This window comes from Cloeon dipterum, chromosome 1 (genome assembly GCF_949628265.1).
Source record: "Cloeon dipterum chromosome 1, ieCloDipt1.1, whole genome shotgun sequence".
NCBI lineage: Eukaryota > Metazoa > Arthropoda > Insecta > Ephemeroptera > Baetidae > Cloeon > Cloeon dipterum.
This window is the reverse complement of record NC_088786.1, coordinates 4,889,055-4,908,135: the sequence shown is the minus strand read 5'-3', so window position 1 is coordinate 4,908,135 and position 19,081 is coordinate 4,889,055. Positions and strand designations below refer to the sequence as shown.

The window sequence follows — 19,081 nt, the reverse complement described above, 5'->3', positions numbered from 1 at the left end:
TAGGTTTACCGGTTACACATAAAACCGGTTAATTTTACGCATTTTATACTAGATCACGTCACAATACTACCGAACACACTCACCGCTGAAATGTACCGGAACCGGCATCAGCAGCTAAAATCATCACAGCAGCGGCCAGCGGTGACTGCTGACTGCTGCTGCGGCTGAGTCAAAAATTTGCCTGAATGAGAAAGGATGACAGAATTTTTTCAGGTACCGTAAAGTCGAGAATTTTGCCTGGTAAATATATGTTTGCTTTACATACGAATATTATAATCGTTATCTCGTCACGGTGTCCCTGACAAAAACTTGTTATTATGTTGTTTTCTTTTGTTTTAGATTGCGAAAGAACAAAAAGAAACTCACCCTCGTCCAACACACCATTTATTTTAGAATTTCGTGATTTCTTCCGTCACAATGATTGGGGTAACTGGTTGGTAAATTGTTTAAATTGATGCTTAATAATTTGATTTAATATAGGGCATTAAATGGATGGCCTTAGTTGCCCTTGTCCACCTCTATGTGTGTCCTTACACCAAAGTCGAAGAGAGTTTTAACCTGCAGGCAATGCACGACATTCTATACCACAGGTTCAACTTGTCAGAAGTATGCACAGCTATTTCTAAATCCAACTTTCAACTGACAACTATCTTTTTTTCTCAGTATGACCATCAAGAGTTTCCTGGAGTTGTTCCAAGAACTTTCCTGGGACCTTTGTTTATTTCATTTCTCTCTAGTCCTGCACTTATTCTGATCAACCTGCTCGGCTTGGAAAAATTCTTAATGCAGTATATTGGTATTGATGTCAATTCTAATGAAACGAGCTCAAATAAGTGACTTGTAAATTCAGTAAGGATTGTCCTCGCTTTGGTCACGCTAACTGCCTTTGGAAAGCTACTCGGCACCGTCAAAAAGGAGTTTGGCCCTGCGATGGCTGCTTGGTTCACCATGGTGTGTGCCTCGCAATATCATTTTATGTACTACCTCAGCAGACCTTTGCCAAACATTATGGCGTTACCATTAGGTTAGTCTTTTTTTTAAGGTGTAATTTAGGTTAATTATTAGACTTTTTATTCCAGTGCTTCTGGCGTACCATTATTACCTCAGCAAGCAACCCAAAAGGTTTATTCCGGTGTCTGCGGCTGCAGTAATAATTTTCAGGGCAGAGCTCGCTCTCCTTCTTGGCATCTTAGCACTTATTGACCTGTATATTAAAAGAATCACTTTTGCCGAGTACGTCATCGGGTTTTGGATAGTAATTTCAAACAGTAATTGATTGTTTTTACAGATTGATCAAAAAAGGAGCTGTGAGTGGGTTGATATGCCTTGCATTAAGCGTTGTTGTCGACTCCATCTTCTGGGGCAGGGTTTTGTGGCCTGAGGGTGAGGTGTTGTGGTTTAACACTATACTCAACCGAAGCAATGAATATGGGGTAAGTTCTGAAGATATATTTCGCCTTTTATTTAATTAAAAAAGTTCGATTTTGGAACTTACATTATTTGTAGAGCACAGCTGAAAGAAATGTTAAAATTGTAAAAATTCCTAAGATGGAAGTGGAAATTTCCTACTTTTGCTTGTATGGCCAGGACAAGGAATTTTAAAAGTTGTGCAAAGGAGAACAATCTCAGAATCAACTAGTTTGTATTTATTTCGGCACACCTGGCTATTGAATTATCCACCAGGCACATGTGCATTCGTGAACATTTTCTAAGGGTAGAGCGTGGCTGGTTCACACCCCCACCGATTGACTTTTTAGTCTCTGCAGCAATGTTTGCTGTTTAAGGTCCAGACTGATTCAGAAACCCGTTTGCGACCAGGGCCAGAAATATGCCTTGCATGTGTTAAGCTGTTTTTTTTAATGCGGTTGGCAACTCGTCGTCAAAAAGAGAAATTTAATATACTGATGCAAAGGAAACAGAAACAGAGGCAATCGGCAGGGGGTGTGAATGTGCCATGGACTGATTTCAATATCCAGGTTTGCGGACGAGGCTCGAGATTAGCAAAAACAGCAATACAAATCAGTACATACTCTGATTGACTCCGTAATTATTGTTGTCCTAGCACCATTTTAAAATTTTCTACTTCTATCTTGGGAATTTTTATAATTTAATTCCTTTTTTATTTCAAATTGTTGTCAGGCAAAATTCCAGAAACTCCTGCTTGAACGGGTAAGATTGGTATATTGACATCAATTCACCATCTTAAAATAAAATGTTTTGAATGATTTTGAGCCAAAGCCTAAATTATAATTTAGAAAAGGAGCCGTAGAAGCCACATTCCTATAAATCACTATGACTTTTCAGACTTCGCCGTTCTTTTGGTACTTTTACTCCGCAATCCCAAGGGGCTTGGCGTCCTCCCTGCTGCTGCTGCCGATTGGTCTGTGGCTTGAGCCGCGCTGCCGAGCCTTGGCCGTCCCCGCGCTTCTCTTTGTCTTCCTCTACTCATTTCTACCCCACAAGGAGCTTCGCTTTATCATTTACGTTTTTCCAGCTTTGAACCTGGCAGTCGCCTCCGCCGCCCAGAGAATGTAGGATCTCATTATGTTGTTAATATTGTTTCTAAACTTGAGCAATTCAGTTGGAACAACAAAGACAAGTCTTGGTGGCAAAATGTGCTGGCTGTTGGCTCAGTGTGCCATATCATCCTAAACCTGCTCTTCAGTTTGTTCATGCTGAGCATCGCTAGGACCAACTATCCTGGAGGAGCTGCCATGGCCAGGATTCACCAGCTGGAAGATCACTCTACTAATTTTACGCTTCACATTGACAATCTTGCTGCTCAAACCGGAGTGTCCAGGTTCACACAATTGTCCACAGCCTGGAGGTAGGTCTTGCCTAATCAGCTGAATATTTTTTCATCATTTCTAGAGTTTGATAGCTATAAAAAAACTGACTATTCAAATCAAAGATCATAATATTACAATCTGTAGAACTCACTGCATTCTTTCCCCTCCATTTTTCCATTAGTTTAGGAAAATTAGGATCCCTTTTCCAATTCCTTAAGACAGTTTTGTTCTTCAAAGATATTCTAACCGAAAATTCAGTGGGAATGTTATTTCATTTCACCACGTTTAAAAACTGATTATTTAGTAATTATTTTGGAAAATATTTAGGGATCAAATTTGAACAAAAAAAGGTCCCAAAATCCCTAAAAGTGACACATTGTTTGTGTTTTGGGAAAATTTCCATGTTTTGACCCTCAGGAAGCATTGTCCTGACCTTAACAGGTTCCATAAAGATACTGTTAAGTGTCCCACAGTAAATAAAACTTACAGAAGTCAAATTCAACGACATTCCAGATAAAAGTGGCCAGATTTCAAATTTCAAACCGAAAGCGCAGCGGTATTACTGCGAGGGCACCAATTAAACTTGGTGTGCTTTTACAGAATTTCACTGGCCATATTTTAGAAAATTAACTCAATAAAATTGGAGGGGGCAATAACCCTGAAAAATCGGAATGTCGTAAAAGGCTGATAAAGGTGACTTTAATCTTAGAAGCGCAACTTTGTTTAAAATGCAACAATTTTTCAGAATCAAACGTTTAAGTTTTAAGTTCTCTACTTCCCCGTTTGTTACGTTGAGAATTATTATTTTAGGTATGACAAAACAGAGAATATGGGCCGAGACGGTTTGATGCAGTTTTCTCACTTGCTGGTGGAGGCGCGGAGCAAGTACTCGCTTAGTTTGCGTCCCTTCACGTACACGCACACCACCCTGGATTTTGTTGAAGGATTTTGGCACGTGTCCTTTAACTACAACCGCTTTCCGCCGATGGAAATCAAGACGCGGCCGCAGGTCTTCATCTTGAAAAGGAACGATGACTACAGTTCCGTACTGCAGCGAGAAAAGGAAGGGCTTGAAAAGCTTGATCGACTGGTCAACAGCTCGGAGGAGCCTTCCGAGGAAAAGATTGACGATGTCAAAACTGAAGCTATGCAGACTGAGAAGAAAAAACGTAAAAAGAGTAAGAAAGATGCAGCTGAAAGCGAGGAAGAAAAGCTGAAGAATGAGGATGAGATTGTCGTCGAGAAATTGGAACTCTAAAATTTTCAAAGATGTTTTGTGTGAGTTGTTGATATGTAATTTTGTCTGTGATGTAGCCCACTAACTGTCAGCAGCAGAGTTCGCTATGTTTTGCTCAACATAGTTACCTGCCTTGTGTACCTTTCCACCACTGCCTTGAGAAACTGGTCCATGAAAACCAAGTTTTTTAGTAAGCCAAGAGTCACACAGCTATCCTTCTTGTCGCCAGTGTCAGCTCCGGTCATATAATCAAGCCCAAAATTTTTTTTTATGGTTGCAAATAATTGTTTCAACAACGAAAAGATTTTGTCTTTTGATTGATCTCATTCAAAAAGATTCTTTCACTTTTTCTGCCTGGCTGAAGTTGGTTTGCTTCTGGAGAACGTGGCTAGTTATTTTTTGAAATCACTCATTTCAAATTTTCGCTTTAAAATAGCTTGACAATGATGCCTTTTAGCCAGAAGTATTTGGCTTTACACAAATATTGGGAACTAAGAGTTTTTAACCGTGAAATTCGTGCTGAATGTCTTCCAATTTTGTTGTCGTCAAGCAAGGTGAATTAGGTTTGATTGGCGTTAATTGTTGGATGGATATAATAGAACAAATAAATAATAAAGGTTTTTGTTGATATATTTCATTTTTTTTAATTTGCTCACCAACAAGTATTGATATACATTTTAAAACAGATTTGAAACATTTTAAAGAGCTAAAATCAATTTTGTTTAAGAATAACTGGGAGTCGAGTTCCCATCTAACATTTTTATATCATTTCATATAACATTGATCTAAAGAGGTTACAAGAATAATCGATTCTATGGTTCTATTTTTTGCTATGCGAATGAAAACATGAATTTAAAACAACATTGCATTTATTTTTTAATTGCAAGTACGCAATTGTGCTACCTACACGAATGTGGATGGCATTGAAAAGGATCGTTAAATTGTTCATTGTTAAATGATGTATGATACATGGTCCGCCGTTTTTGAGCTGTACCAATTTGTTGCGTGTAAGTACGTGTCATTTATGAAGTTTGAATTTCAAGAGTACTTCAGAGAGATATCTACTTCAAAAACTAAATATAAATTACCCATCAAGCAAAAATGAAAATAGTAAAAATGTCTAAATATAAACGTCAAAAAATGAATTGAAAAGGAAAATTCCAAAAAATACGATCACTTCCATTCTATTGTGGTATTTTATCACATATTTTCTCACACTTTAGTAGAGCCACCTATCCTACAAAAAATGATTTGGCAAACTTTGTTACTGAACTTGCAGCGACTACATTGTAAAAATGGCCTTTTAAATTTTCCAAAATCTTATGCCCGTTTTCAAATATCACAAAATACCTTTCACTTTTCGTTTACATTAATCCACATGTGTTTAGTTTTCTGTAGTGCCTGTTCCTAAACAAAGCCTACATCAACTACCAGGGGAGAAACTACAGCAAACACTTTTGGGGTAGAAAAAGAAACAAATGAGAAAAAGCTCAAGGGCCGACGCGTATTGCTTTTAGTCGCGTCTAGATCCTGCAGTTGCTGATGTTGTAGAGCGGCGCAGGAGGGGCCGAGGCTCCGCACTTTCAGATCTCTTGCACCTTGAAAATGTTGGACAGCTCATCGATGAGCGTCTCGTTGCGGTAGGCGACCCTGATGTCAGGCACGTTGGTGCGCGTGATGTCGTTGCCAGCCACGCCGTCCTTGGTATAGTTCGGGCCCAGCCAATACTGCTTCATCTGTGTACATCGAGAGGCTCGTTACTGCAAGCGCTTTTTCCAAAATCAACACATACCTTGTGGGGAAAGCCACTCATGAGCACGCTGTTCCGAGCCAGCTCGCACATGTCGCAGCTACTCAGCTTCCACACCTGAGCCGCGATGCTGTACTCCTCCATCAGCGGTTCCTAGGATCAAACCGATGGTGCATGATAATTACAAGTTTCTAATTTTTCGTTTAATTTAATATTTTGCACCTATTTTGAATTTTCAAATGGTTAAATTTTGATTTAATTTCCAATCACAATATCATTTTATGAACTTCGTATTACACTACTTGACATTCAAATGCACCCAGATAATAAGATATCGATTTCTTGTAGTCAATAAGAAAAACAAGCAAGGGTGCTCATAACCTCTTACTATGACAGAAAAGATCTTAATCTACAAAATAAACTTTAGAACAGCGAAAATTGAAATTCACAAGAGATTGAGCAATAGATTAACATTTTTTTGTTATCTTTATCAAGCAATTCAGCCCGACACCTCTTTCAGATTTTGTTCAAGAATTACGCAATTTATTGGTGAATTGTTGGGATTTTCAAATATATGAGGAAAACAGAACGTCAAAAATTTATTATTACCTTGGTGAAGTGAAATTGCAGAGGGTCATCTGTAGAGAGACTAACACAGAGGCCCCGAGCCAAATATTCAGGAAGGGGGTTTCTATGGTAATTGAGGAAAAGAGAATTGTTGCTCAGAGGAGACATGGCGATGCCGATCTGCGCTAAGTAGTACAAATATTGCAGAACTGGAACCTGAGAGTACATTAAATAATGCAAAACAGTCCGAGTTAAATGCGAGATAACAAACCTTCCTGAGTAGGAGTCCATGGGAAATATTTTCAGCCATCATGAAGCCGCAGACCAAATGCTGGATTGGTCCTGCCTCACCGCAGTGAGGTCTTAGCACAATAGTGTTCAACCCTCTTTCCCTAAACACAAAATAATGTTTTCTTTAAATTAATAAAATAAAAGGCAACAATCCAACAGGACCGCACGAGTACAATCGCGTTGCTGTTTGGGAAACGCAAAAACATTTCAAAATATGCAACGTGTTTTACTTTATTTAACAATCATATATATGTAGAGATATACCGAGAGATAAGAATGTACTCTTACTTGTTAATGAAATTTTGAAAAATAGCTCAACTTCCAGGGTTTCCCAATTTTGAAAAAAAAATTAATGCGCTAAAACTAGTCGAAAATCTACAAATTTTGGGGTTGGCTGTGCATTATTTAGAATTTTACTCTTGAAAAAAAAACATACTTTGCCTCAAACAAAACAGAAAGGTATTTTTTCATTGTAAAATCAATGACCATCTAGAATTATGGTTTTTTTTAATATTAAATATTTTTATATAAACTTTTCAAATGTAATAATTTTGAGAAAATGCGGAACCGTTTTTTCCACAGCAGTGAATTTTTCCAAAACAAAATACGGGTTTGTGCAAACCCTGCAAGAGACACTAACCTTCTAAAGTTGTTCAGCACAGACAGGTTGGCCCACATGTAGTACTGGTAGTAGGCGTAAGGTGGGTTTTCGTAGTCTGTCCAGTCCTCAGGTAAAGTCACTTCTTTGTCGAACAAAGGATTCTCGGGCTTGCTCTCGTCGTCCACTGAGTCCAGACCAATGACATACTGAAGGAATTTCGCGAGCTCAGGATGCTTGGACGGGTTGTTGGTCGCCTCAAACAGAGGTAGGAAAATGTTGCTCAGCACCTGCTGGAAGTTGCAGATGATCTTGTTCGACTTGAAGATATCGCTATTAAGAGGTCAGCTTGTCACAACAAGTATTGAGAGGATTAAGTCTGGCTTACAATAGGCGAGGAATTTGAATCAACCAGCGCACATTGTCTGAGTAAACATCATTTTCAACGGCCCACTTGGCAAGTTTATCCCACTCGTCAGTGCTTTTGCCGTAGATCGAGAGACGCAGTTCTGCGTTCTGGTACTTGCTCTCTTCTAGATCAGCCATCACTTCCTAAATTATGAAAACAACCTTTGTATTTTTGATAGGATATATATTAAAGTGTTATATTGAGCTATCATCAGTGTTTATGGGAAAAATTAAAATCGTTTAAATGTCTGATCAGCTTTCTTGTAAATGAGTAAGTGGATAGGACGAATTAAAAAGTTTTTTCGCCCACCTTGATGATCCTGGCAAAGTAGGTTCCATTGAGGTAATTGTCCGTCTTGAGGAACACTTCTCGAAGCCTGCTTTCGCCGATTGGATTGTACTTGGCGTTGAATTTGTCGAAGCGGTGGAACGTGTTGCGGTCGGCGTGAACGTCCAGCATGTCGACGGTCAGGTCGAACGGTGTCAGGTTCATCGACTGGAAGACCTGCTCCAGCGTCATCTCGTCACCGACGCGCGTCTTTGTCACCACCTCGTCTGCGTTGTTTTTTAGCGTTTTCTTGATGAAGCGCAACAGGTGCTTTTGATTCATGCACGAGGCTGCGTGGATGTGCGTGTCCACCTGACGAAAAAATAAAGAGGAACCTGAGTGAGCAACCAGCTGATGTTGTAGGAGGGAAAAGCTGCGTTGTACCTTTCGTATGTTGTAAAAGTCCCTGTGGGGAACTGCTTTTTGTGCTGCTAGTTCACGCAACTCGTTCAGCAGAACGTGCAGCTGATACTTGGAAGATAGATAGGTCAGTCGTCGGTAGCAAAACGATTTTCTATTGGCAGTGAACAGTGTTGTGAGTTGGATCGATATCTTTCATTAATATTCAATTATAAAAAATTAGTGTGGCTTTGAATTATAGCATGCCATTTATTTTTTTTACAAAAAATTACATGACATGGTGTCACCAAAACACACCTCATATTATCTAGGAATTCTAGACTTTTATTAACTATAAATGACTCTAGTTTTCAAGACTAATATAAAAAATAAACTCACAGTGGTCCATCTGCAATCATGGAGCACAATATGTTCATGTCACTGACAAAGTTTGCGAGGTCATAATACGGGTAGTTACGGGCTTCACCCGTTGCAACCTTTTCTTCACTCTCATACACCTGGAATACCCCATTGACAGATTTGACCACCCAATTTTTGTCTTCCGGCATCTCTGTTTTCCATGGATCGATTTTTGAAGGCGCGTGAACCGGTTGTTCTGAAAAACGTAATTATTTTTTACTCCTCCCGCCATCCCTCAGCATAACTTTATCTTATCTCTTAGGCGAGGGTTAAAGGCCCACTTTGACGAAAATTTTGAGTACACGAATCGATTTCTGAGGGTCGAATTAGGTAAATTTGATATTTTTTCCGACCAAAAAGTTCAGCGTGACGTGCGTAGCACTCGCGGAACCTTTTTTTGCCGCCAAATAATATGAACCTTTTTGCGCGAACTACGCATGCGTCAGATCTGGTGGGGCGGCCGGCCAGCCGACGCAGATGGAGAGGGGGAAATAAATGTGCTTCGCATCTTGTCAGCAGGCGAGCGGCGAGAGAAAATAATGTGCGTCTGCTGGCCGGCCGCCCCACCAGATCTGACGCATGCGTAGTTCGCGCAAAAAAGGTTCATATTATTTGGCGGCAAAAAAAGGTTCCGCGAGTGCTACGCACGTCACGCTGAACTTTTTGGTCGGTAAAAATATCAAATTTACCTAATTCGACCCTCAGGAATCGATTCATGTGCTCAAAATTTTCGTCAAAGTGGGCCTTTAATTAAAGCAAACATCATTCTAAACGCAAAGAGATACTAGAAGGAGAAAGGGGTGCCACAAAAACTCTATAGTTTTGGCCTTTAAGCTACTTAAAAACGGAAAAGAAAATAATTGGTAAAAATAACTTTGTCCAAAATCTCGGAATTAGTCGGAAGCGGAAGCTGTCCGAGAGGGATTAAAAAAATGAGTTATTAAATCTTGTATCAGCGCAACTGGTTTGTAGAAACTGTATCAGGAATATCCAGAAACTCAGCCAAAGAAGGCCAAGAAAAGGCCAGCGCCACCCCATGATTCCAGAAAAAAGCGACGATTTCATAATTATGGGAATGATAAAAATCGAGATGATTTAAGTATTATTTTTTGCTTTTGAATTATATTAGGACTAATTCCATTTTGACATTAAACAAATTCTTTTAGGACACCTTACGCGGTCCTATTAAAAGGGCGTTTATGAATCCATGTAAATTAAATAAAGCTAAATTTACAAATCTACAGCAGTAAAGAACTATTTTCTCTCACCAGCAATGGTCTTTCTGTCTTCATGCTCGATGACATCAAGACTGAAGTCATAATGGGTTGGGGGGTTGGTGGTGCTGCCGTCCATTGAACGCAGGAAGCGTGACGCAATGGTCGGGAAACTTTGGTTTGAAGTGGCCATGTAGCGCTCGCGAATACGCAGTGCTCGCACCAGCAGCTCCGACGCGTGGTGTAGATCCTCCAAGGGCACCTGTGAATACACATTTCTTATGACGTCATGCCAGGTATCTTTAAAATGACAAATAAATTAACTTTGTTCATTTCTCAAATCAGTTTTTTATTTTTTAATGTTTTTGACATCTTGCCGACGGGCTACTCTAACTCATGATTAAAGGACAAAAAATAAACGATGAACATTAATATTGTACTGGAACATTAATGTGATAAGTAAGTTTGGTAATAAATTATGCCTTGAGTTTTAATTTTACGGGAAGACATCGTTCCCGCCGTCGCGGGGTCCCTGGAGAGCTTTGCTGGCTATTCCGCTCGCGTGTGTGCAGAGCACAAGCGTTTTCTGCCTCCTTGAAACTGCGTGTGCTCAGAAAACAGCACGAAGAAGCGGTGCGTCTCAAGGGGGCCACTGCCGTTGCAATGCCGGTTGCATAATATCGAAGCCCAAGGTTGATGGATAATCTTACCGATCGTATATTACACGTGTTTATATGAATGTGGAAACTGCTCAAAGCAGCCAGACGTGCACAAATCGGCATTTTATAAGAAAGGTAATTTACTTAGCTCAAATCAATCAGTCTTTTCAATGTCGTCCACCAATTGTTTTAAAAAAAATATATTTTGGAAGACATGAGGACGCACACAACTGTCCCTGTGCGACTGAAGCAATGTCGGCACAATTGGATAAAAATAACAAAGTGATGTTTTTGCACTGCACTGGCTTCTCGCCGGCCTTTCATTTTTTTGATCCGCGAGGCACTCGACATCAGTGCAATAAGGTATTAAAATTGACACTTACGCCACTCGTGTCTTCGCCGCTGATGGATACGCGCTGGAAGTGGGGCACAAAGTCGTGTTCGTCCAGCTTGAAAGCGTGCTCGCCCTCGTCAGGTACTGCGCCCACCGAAGGTTCATACTGACTACGTCGCTCCTCCAAGTCGCGGGCGACTCTGCAAAATTATAAGATTTCCGTTACAAGACCGTTAGCAAGAATAATTCAAATTTTTGTAAAAGTGTCTCGCGAAGAGCTTGAAAATTGATTTTAAAAAAATTTACTATTAAAACATACATGCAGTAAAATTATTAAAAACTTGGTGAGAGTTACTATTTGTTGAAAAGGAAAAAAATGAAACATGGATGCGATAACAGACAAATTTAATTCATTGAATGACATTTTGAAAGGGAAAAGGAACCATTCAAAAAATTTTACACATTGAGGACAAGTAAAAATAGCAATTAAATTATTTTATCAGAATGTAATGCAATTTTAACCCTTCAACAGTATTTTTACATTTTTCTCTCTCATCAACTTGTGATTAGAATAATCACTTTTCCTCTCTGCAAAATACAAAACACGCACAATTAAAAGATGCAACTCTTAAGAAAATGCTTAAGAACCAGCAGACGTCTGCTCTGATACACGCTCGAAAACAAATTTAATCTTTTCTTCAGCTGCGGACGGTGAAACACGATCACAACACGAGCCTGAACGTCACACTGAACCCAATTAAAACGAGTAAGACCCTGTGCGAAGGCTAGACCTGATGGCGTCGACGATTTCCTTGGCAGAGCGCTTCGAGTCCTCGGCCAACCAAAACATGACTGAGGCAGGCAGGTGCGGCGAGCGTGTGCCTGCCGCTACCTGATCCTCCGCGGCGTCCAGCATCGATCGCACGCGCCGCTCCGCACAACAGTAGCCAATTGCCAGCCCGTCTGCGCCTCATGTTGCATATTTTTCCTCCACTCCGTCCGCCACGTGATTCAACACCACCACCACCACCACCACCATTAAACAACCCCCGTTTGTCAGAATCAGTGCCAATGGCGCAAGGACAAAAGTCGGTCGGCCGTCTCAGGGAGAGGGAGCAAGACTTAAATAAATGCTGGAAACCTCTTAAAAAGCTTAATTGTGGAAAAAATTTAACCCTTCAGTAGAATCCGACAGTCGGAATACCTCCCAGAAAATTAATTAGCCGACATAGTCACAAGTTCTTGATTATTACGCAACAGAAGCAATAAAAATTCATACGCCCAATATTTCATCATTGATAATAATCCAATCAAATACTATCTTACGGCCTAACTAATTAAATAATGTGTCAAATTTTAAAAAATTCAATCCAGGCAAATTACTGTGAGTAAAAAAGCTAATCTGAAAATACGTCGGTCTGTCCATACATAAATTATTCGGTATTTTTGCCCAGCAGCCGCCATCATGGAATGTCCTACGGCAAGTGTGTTGAATTTCATGCTGGCGCGTAATTCATTAATCCAGCGCGACGTGCGCTTGAAAAATGAATGGAGCTATAGCAGAGACAGACTCGAGTATTTTATTTTTGTATACCAACCTGACTGAGAGCTGTCGCTGGATGAGCAGCTTCTTTTCCAGCTGCTCGATGGGGAACTGGGGCACCTCATACGGAGCGGATAGCTCGTTGGGCAGGTCCTGCGAGCGCGAAATTTGGTCTGCACCCTCGCCTAGCACCCGCTTGAGGTCGAAAGTCGGGCTGAACGCGACTGGACTGTCTCGAGCTGTGGATAAAACAAAGTTGAAATTTAATACCTCTTCGATGAGAACGAATATTTGTATTTCATTTAAATTATTTTGATGCGATATAATGTTGGTTTATTTGAAATTAAAGATCTAAAGCCCATATTATTCTAAAATATCGTTGTCAAAAGTAAAAAAAAAATTATATTACACAATCAACCAATCAGGTTGATTCCAAAGGTAGATGAATTTGTATGTTTTGATGTCTGCGGACTTTAATTTTTCCTTTTTGACTTTTAATTTGTGCTTTCCACTCTCATTAATTAATACGCGCCTTTCTGATGACTATAAGCCGACTCCAGATTAAAAAGAAACACTTTTGATGCAGAAAATAGCTGATCTGAGAAATTAGCTGTGTTTCTGCAATTAATTTCAATTGTAGCGGCGTCCCACGCAAATGGCTAGTCACCACCACTCGAGTAAGCCTTGTTTCGCAACACGCGAGGCGGAAAAGCTGTTGCTATGCGCGGCGACGTCAGGATTTACACCTTCGCAGGTCACGCAACGCACCCCCGCCGGCAGTGAACAATATTAGTGACAACCGAATCAGCGGGGGATGATGCTGAGCGGTATTTAAGGTTGAAAAACGGCACCAACACATGATTCCGGCGGCGCCACAGGTGCGGAGAGTGGTTTTTTGCCTCCTATCTCAGGGGTTGGTTGATGCACAGATCTGGCCTCCAGCCAGCAGTCTCCAAGCTCTGGCCCCGCAACCCGCAATGCGCCACTCGCCGCCGCACAAGAACAATACACCCTCTCGACGTACTCGAAAGAGTGCAGAATAATGAGAACTGCCACGCGAACAAACGCGTCTTCAGCCAATGAAACCCGAATTCGATATTTGCCAAGGAATTTAACGTTCACTGACGGCACCACATGCAGCCTCGCGCATCACGCGTTTTCTCTCTTGTCGGCGATGGAGATAAGCGGAATCACTGCTATTGGTGCACTGCACACGTTGCTATTATAGGCCGGGAACAAACATTCATCCAAAGCATACTGATTGAACGTCATTATATTGATAATTCTTCTCTGACTCATCTTCCGAAATTAATGAAACACCAACAAGTACATACAAGAGGAAGAGTTTTAATAAACACGAACAGGTCGAAAAACTCGTGTAGTTTTATTTGTTGTTACAAAATGACCTTAAGAAATGAGTTGCAGTAGCTATCATAATCATAAAACGAAACAATGTAGCCCTTTTTGAAATAGGCGACCACTTGCGGTTGTGTTCGTGTTGAAAATAAATGAAACCAGGCTTCATCCTCGTTGCTTAAAACTGTCGATCAGTTTCTAGTAAATTTACGCACTCTGAAAGGAGAAATTTTCGAAATTTTAGCTCACGGAACAAAAAGGTTCCCTACCACCTGTGAGGTGCGTGTGTATTTAACAAAGTGGTGGAAATAGAATTCTCACATTTGGTCTTTGGAGCAAGCCTCAATGCCTCATGAATAGGTTGGTGATATTTGTTAATAAGTGTTTAGAATTTTTTGTGTCGGAATTTTGTAATTTTAGATGCATTGATTTTAATTGATTATTCATGATTAGGACGTACTTGATGACGTAGAAACTGATCGAGAATTAAAACGACGGTTTTTAAGCAATTGTTATATCTCAAATATCCACTCAGGTATTTCATGAATGTGTGCACGCAAAAGAGTGCAGAGTGTGAAATAAAATAGTCTATTTCTAGCAGTCGAACAGAGCAGTTCTTTCCTTCCTCCTTCCCGGCCACCCTGCAACGCATACGTTTCAAGTGGCGACGAGGTTGGGATTTTATTGAGAATTGTTTGCAATCACGTTATTCACTTCACATTTTCTTCGCAGCTCTAAGCTGGAGACAAGGTTCGATTGTTCTTATCACAGTCAAGGAAATGGCCTGAGTTAAAGATAAATGGAATTCATTTAAAAGACACCGCAGGAATGATTGAAAGTACAAATATTAGAAGATTTAGGCGCAACAAATTAAATTTTCACTACACCAATTAGAACGTTTAATTAATATCGAGGAAAAATCAGAAAAAAAAAATTTTAGCGTGTGATCTTTGCAAAAAAAAATCCATCGGGTTTGGAATTTAAAATATTGAATGATATTAAATTTGTTAACTTGGTTGTCAGTCAGTTTTTTCCTAATATTCCAAACCACGATGTTTTGTAGCTAGGCCTGATTACGTCTAATACAAAGACACCAATAAAATTAATCAATATGTATAGCTCACATGATGGAAATAAAGCCGCATTGCAACCAACGGCTTAGAGTATATCAGTCTCTATTTATATAACTCTAAAGCATCCACGTTTTATGAACGCGACTGAAAAAACATTTTCCGCATTTTTATCATCACGAGCGTGTTCACGTGAAAGAACGAAAACGAGCCTTTCGAGAATTTCCACATGTGCGCAGTAGCCGTAGCGCTGATTACTCGCTCGGCCTGACCTGGGTAAACATGGCTCGCAGAGGAGATAATTTACACAGAGTGCTGCTAGTGGTGGATGGCAATTCAAACACGCGGCTCATCCGGCTGTCGGCGCGACGACCCACGTCTCTAAATTTAGCGTGCAAATGGGCGAATTCTGCTCAAGCTGGTCAAAAAGTGGTGCGTGCGAGCAGATGGCTGACCCCCCCGAGCGAACCTTCTCTGGCCGCGGCTGAGAGAAGCGTCAAACAATTTAGCGACGCCACCGCCGGTGCCAAAAAGAAAAAGCCGCTTCTGCCAATTCGAGCCAAATTTCGCCTTGCCTCCGTCTGCCGGCCTTAATCTTTTTCTACTTTATTTAAGATCCTGCCTCCGCGCATGCATTCCTTTCCTCTGCTCCAATTTGAAACCACCAAGTGCGTAAAATGGTTGTGCGCTTTTACGACTGGATTTTCCCTTCGCCGTCAGAATTATTTGTTGACACCGCCACTTTTAAAGACGACATTCACGACGTTTGTTGAGAAATACTTAATAATCTGAGCCGCTCCGAGGAAACAAAAATTGTGCAAATTGACTTCCTTTTACACCATGACGTTAAAAATAGTTTTAATACATCTACGGTCTTTGTTTATGTTTTGCGTGCTAACCATGCAGCGAGAGAGCAATGTCTCCCTCCTGTAAAACAACGATTTATTTCCCAATTTAGGGAATTTTACCTCATAATTCGCACGCTATTGGATAGATCACGACGAGAGGGAACGAAATTAGGCAAATCTGAAATTTAACTTATCTCGGTCCTGATTTTACTATTGCATATATATTGTATTTATTAACTGCCGCTAAATTCCACAAACAATTAACTCAATGAACTACCTGCTATAGTCAACAATGCAAAATGTTCTTAATTTTTGGCCTGTAAAGCACCACTTTTTATTCCACCGTAGCAAAAAAATTAAAACTCATTTTGGGCATTTACTTGTCGGTTTTACGGCAATATCCAAGCCTTTGGCCTACCTGTGGGTTTATCGACGTCCACAAAAGAGGAGACGATGATGAAGGGGGCCTTGTTGGCGACATGGTCGTCGTCAGAACTGGAGGAGTGGGCGCCGCTGACCAAAATCCCCCTGGAGCACATGCCGCGGCACAGAAGGTGCGCAAAATGAGCGAAAAAAATTCGTACGGCGCGTGTGGACCGCGGGACGGCCGCTGGCGGACTGGCTGCTGCGTGCACCGACCAGACAATGGCCGCCGAGCAACAAGAGGCCGCACGCCGAGAAAGAACGACGCTATTTTCGGCCTCCCTCTATGCTAATCGCAAGTGCACGAACTTGATTAACACTCGCTCGCCCGCAGCTGCAACCTGCGAGTCGCAACAAATTGTTGTTTACGCACTTGTAAGCGCGACTGTCGGTCAAAAGAAGGCGTCATTCGATTATTTTGGCCACGCGCCACTCGAAATTCTGGAAAGTGGCAGTTCTCGAAACCAAAATAGTGCTCTGGTGCTCAGGAATTTCCTGCCTCGTTCAAAGAATGTTCTGTTAGCTCTGCGTGCTGATAAAATAAACATGGACGGTAAAAGGTTTTTTGGAAGAATTTTAATGATTTTTTAGATTCAATGGTTGCTGCGATTCAAAAGTAGGTTATAGCTAATAATTATAAGCTAAATTAGATAAATATGATTGAGAGCGAAATTTGAGTTTAAATCCTCGGCATGAAACTCAAAATAAAAATAAGTTAATGTGTAGCTTTCAGGCAAACAAAAATAAGAATATTTTCCACGATTGTTCATTGAGTTTATTGTTTGTGAAATTTAACGAGTTAATTTATTCAATGTGCAATAATGAAATTTAAACACAGGGACGGGTAAATAATGTCATGTTTTTCCAAATTTCTCGAAAAAAAAACGATTTGTCAATGGTTTCTCGCTTAATTTTGCTCCTCTCGTCGCGATCTATCCAATAGTGTGCGAATATTGAGGAAAATTGTGAAAAGTCGTGATTTTACAATAAGGAGACAGTTGATGCTCGCCGCTTGATTAGCATGCAAACTTTTTAGCCAATTTTCTCACAAATTGCAGGGACAATTTAGAAATTTTTTTAAAGTTTTTCCTAATTTTTAGATAATAAGTAATTCAATGATTTTTTCACAACTTTTCTTTGTTTTACCTTCTTTTAAAACATTTCAAATGACATTATTTGAAATTTTGAAAATTTTAATCTAATTCATGTGAGTAGTGAGTAACGCGCGTTTAATTTCCACATCTTTGATTTAAAAGAAGTGCCGACCTATTAAAATTTGATTATTTAGTATAACTTGTTTTGTTTCCCTGCAAATTGAGTTGAGAGACAATTTAAATTCTGATTCAGTTGAGTGATTTTCTTTGGTAGCACGAAAGTGAGCTAGGCAATGTGAACAGCACATGTGACGGGCAGGTTGCATACCTCTTATCACCCTTTCCCGCCCACGCGAGTAACGGAGAAGCCGGAGAAGCAAAGCGTTAACACTGTTAACGCTACGCCTGCCAAGTAACAGCTTTGCAAATTAATCTTTCAACTGATTCGTACTCACACGTACATCACAGGTGACGCAAATCAGCGCTGGAATCCAGTTTTATCACTTTGTCCTGTTAAAGTGTTAAAGCTATAAAGCGTGATAGGAAAGAGAACGATTTTCCGTATTAGCTTCGCTCTCGCATTGCAATTCGCTATAAATAGAACTGTATCTTATGCTAAACGCCATCAGAATTAATTGCTTGACAGCTAGCAATTAAATTGTAGAAATGTGCAGATATTATAATAAGATTAGCAACAAAATATTACATTATAAATATCAGTAAAATGCTCCATTCGATTATAAGGAGGGAGGAGGATGTAGAGTTGAGGTTAAATTACTGAAACGAGAAAGACTGTAATTTACGAGGTCAATTTTACTGGAGCAAAATTCTCGCATTTCTCGTCTGCGCCTGTTTCTAAAAGAGTAAGGAGAATTCTGTCTAGAGCATTTTTTGAAAGCGTTTAGTTGACACCCCTTTTAGCTACTTGAGTGAGAAAACACTAATTAGCAGAATTTATTTACATGTCAAGTCAACCAACGACTGCCATTAAAGTAAAATGCCCCTTTCTCGTATCTCTGCTGACGAAGTACCTGCAACCACGTCACGTTTCTCTTTGGTCGCCGAGATCTAAATCTAAATGTATAAAATAATACTTATATAACACTACTCCTTTTCTGTGTTATATATAAATATACAGAATATATTTTCTTTTAGAGATCACTGCCTCGCGCGCCAAGAAAGAATATAATTTTATTTAACTTTCTCATTTGTGCTGGTTTAAATGGATATTTTTCTGGCATAATATATTGTAAAAAATGCAGTTTTAATTGAAAATTATAAAAATTCCTTAACCGTTTAACATTATTAAAATGATTGTCAAGAGCGAATTTCCTCGCGTGACTGAATGGAATTGTTCTCGCCTCAAGTTCCTAACACAACACGGACCCGCAAGTCCAAGTCACGAGGGTCGATTGATTGGTCAGCGACCACGCCCCCGCGCCCCGCAAAAGGGCACCTACCGTCCGGGGAAGACTCGTGTTCTCCAGGGAGCCTGCTGCCTGAGCTTTCGCCGTCCGTCTCGAAGGAGGCGGGAAAATGTAAAGGCCGATCAGTGGGCAACGCATGACCGTCGGCCACCACCACCGGGTCCATTGCCGGCTGTCGCGTTTAAGTCGAATGTCCTTCTTCCGATCAGTTCAATGTTGGCCTCTTGTTCGCCGCAGGAAGGGTTTCACGAAATTGATGCATCTGCGCGGCTCCAGCTGGATTTTGACACTTGCCACATTTCAGTATTCACCGTCAGAGGGTACCACTGTCTAACAAGAGTTGCGCGCTCCTTGGTCGAAGAAGTTCGTCGGTCGGCCGTCCACCA

At 40.5% G+C, this 19,081-nt stretch overlaps 2 protein-coding genes across 6 annotated transcripts; one reads left to right on the top strand and one right to left on the bottom strand.

The window, feature by feature from the left end:
- The first annotated feature begins 119 nt into the window (after nucleotides 1-119).
- On the top strand, nucleotides 120-4,658 carry LOC135947972 (dol-P-Man:Man(7)GlcNAc(2)-PP-Dol alpha-1,6-mannosyltransferase-like). 2 transcript variants are annotated; one of them, XM_065496995.1, is made up of 10 exons: nucleotides 120-213; nucleotides 340-426; nucleotides 481-606; nucleotides 664-796; nucleotides 851-1,024; nucleotides 1,080-1,233; nucleotides 1,289-1,433; nucleotides 2,305-2,531; nucleotides 2,582-2,827; nucleotides 3,600-4,658. In XM_065496995.1, the coding sequence occupies exons 2-10, from the start codon at nucleotides 418-420 to the stop codon at nucleotides 4,045-4,047; spliced, it is 1,662 nt and encodes a 553-aa protein (XP_065353067.1). In that variant the 5' UTR covers nucleotides 120-213; nucleotides 340-417; the 3' UTR covers nucleotides 4,048-4,658. The 2 variants fall into 2 exon arrangements, with proteins under 2 accessions (XP_065353067.1, XP_065353066.1); XM_065496994.1 differs by having other exon boundaries at nucleotides 123-240.
- A 705-nt stretch (nucleotides 4,659-5,363) lies between these two features.
- AMPdeam (AMP deaminase) lies at nucleotides 5,364-18,973 on the bottom strand. Of its 4 annotated transcripts, none has more exons than XM_065496990.1 (13): nucleotides 18,729-18,973; nucleotides 12,533-12,716; nucleotides 10,984-11,134; nucleotides 9,996-10,203; nucleotides 8,707-8,923; nucleotides 8,353-8,482; nucleotides 7,951-8,280; nucleotides 7,621-7,784; nucleotides 7,275-7,565; nucleotides 6,615-6,735; nucleotides 6,386-6,559; nucleotides 5,819-5,929; nucleotides 5,364-5,762 (listed from the first exon to the last, which is right to left on the bottom strand). In XM_065496990.1, exons 1-13 carry the CDS (start codon nucleotides 18,859-18,861, stop codon nucleotides 5,610-5,612), a joined length of 2,367 nt encoding a protein of 788 aa, XP_065353062.1. In that variant the 5' UTR covers nucleotides 18,862-18,973; the 3' UTR covers nucleotides 5,364-5,609. The 4 variants fall into 4 exon arrangements, with proteins under 4 accessions (XP_065353062.1, XP_065353063.1, XP_065353064.1 ...); XM_065496991.1 differs by lacking the exon at nucleotides 18,729-18,973 and adding an exon at nucleotides 16,170-16,401; XM_065496992.1 differs by lacking the exon at nucleotides 18,729-18,973 and adding an exon at nucleotides 13,333-13,623.
- Nucleotides 18,974-19,081: the final 108 nt, after the last annotated feature.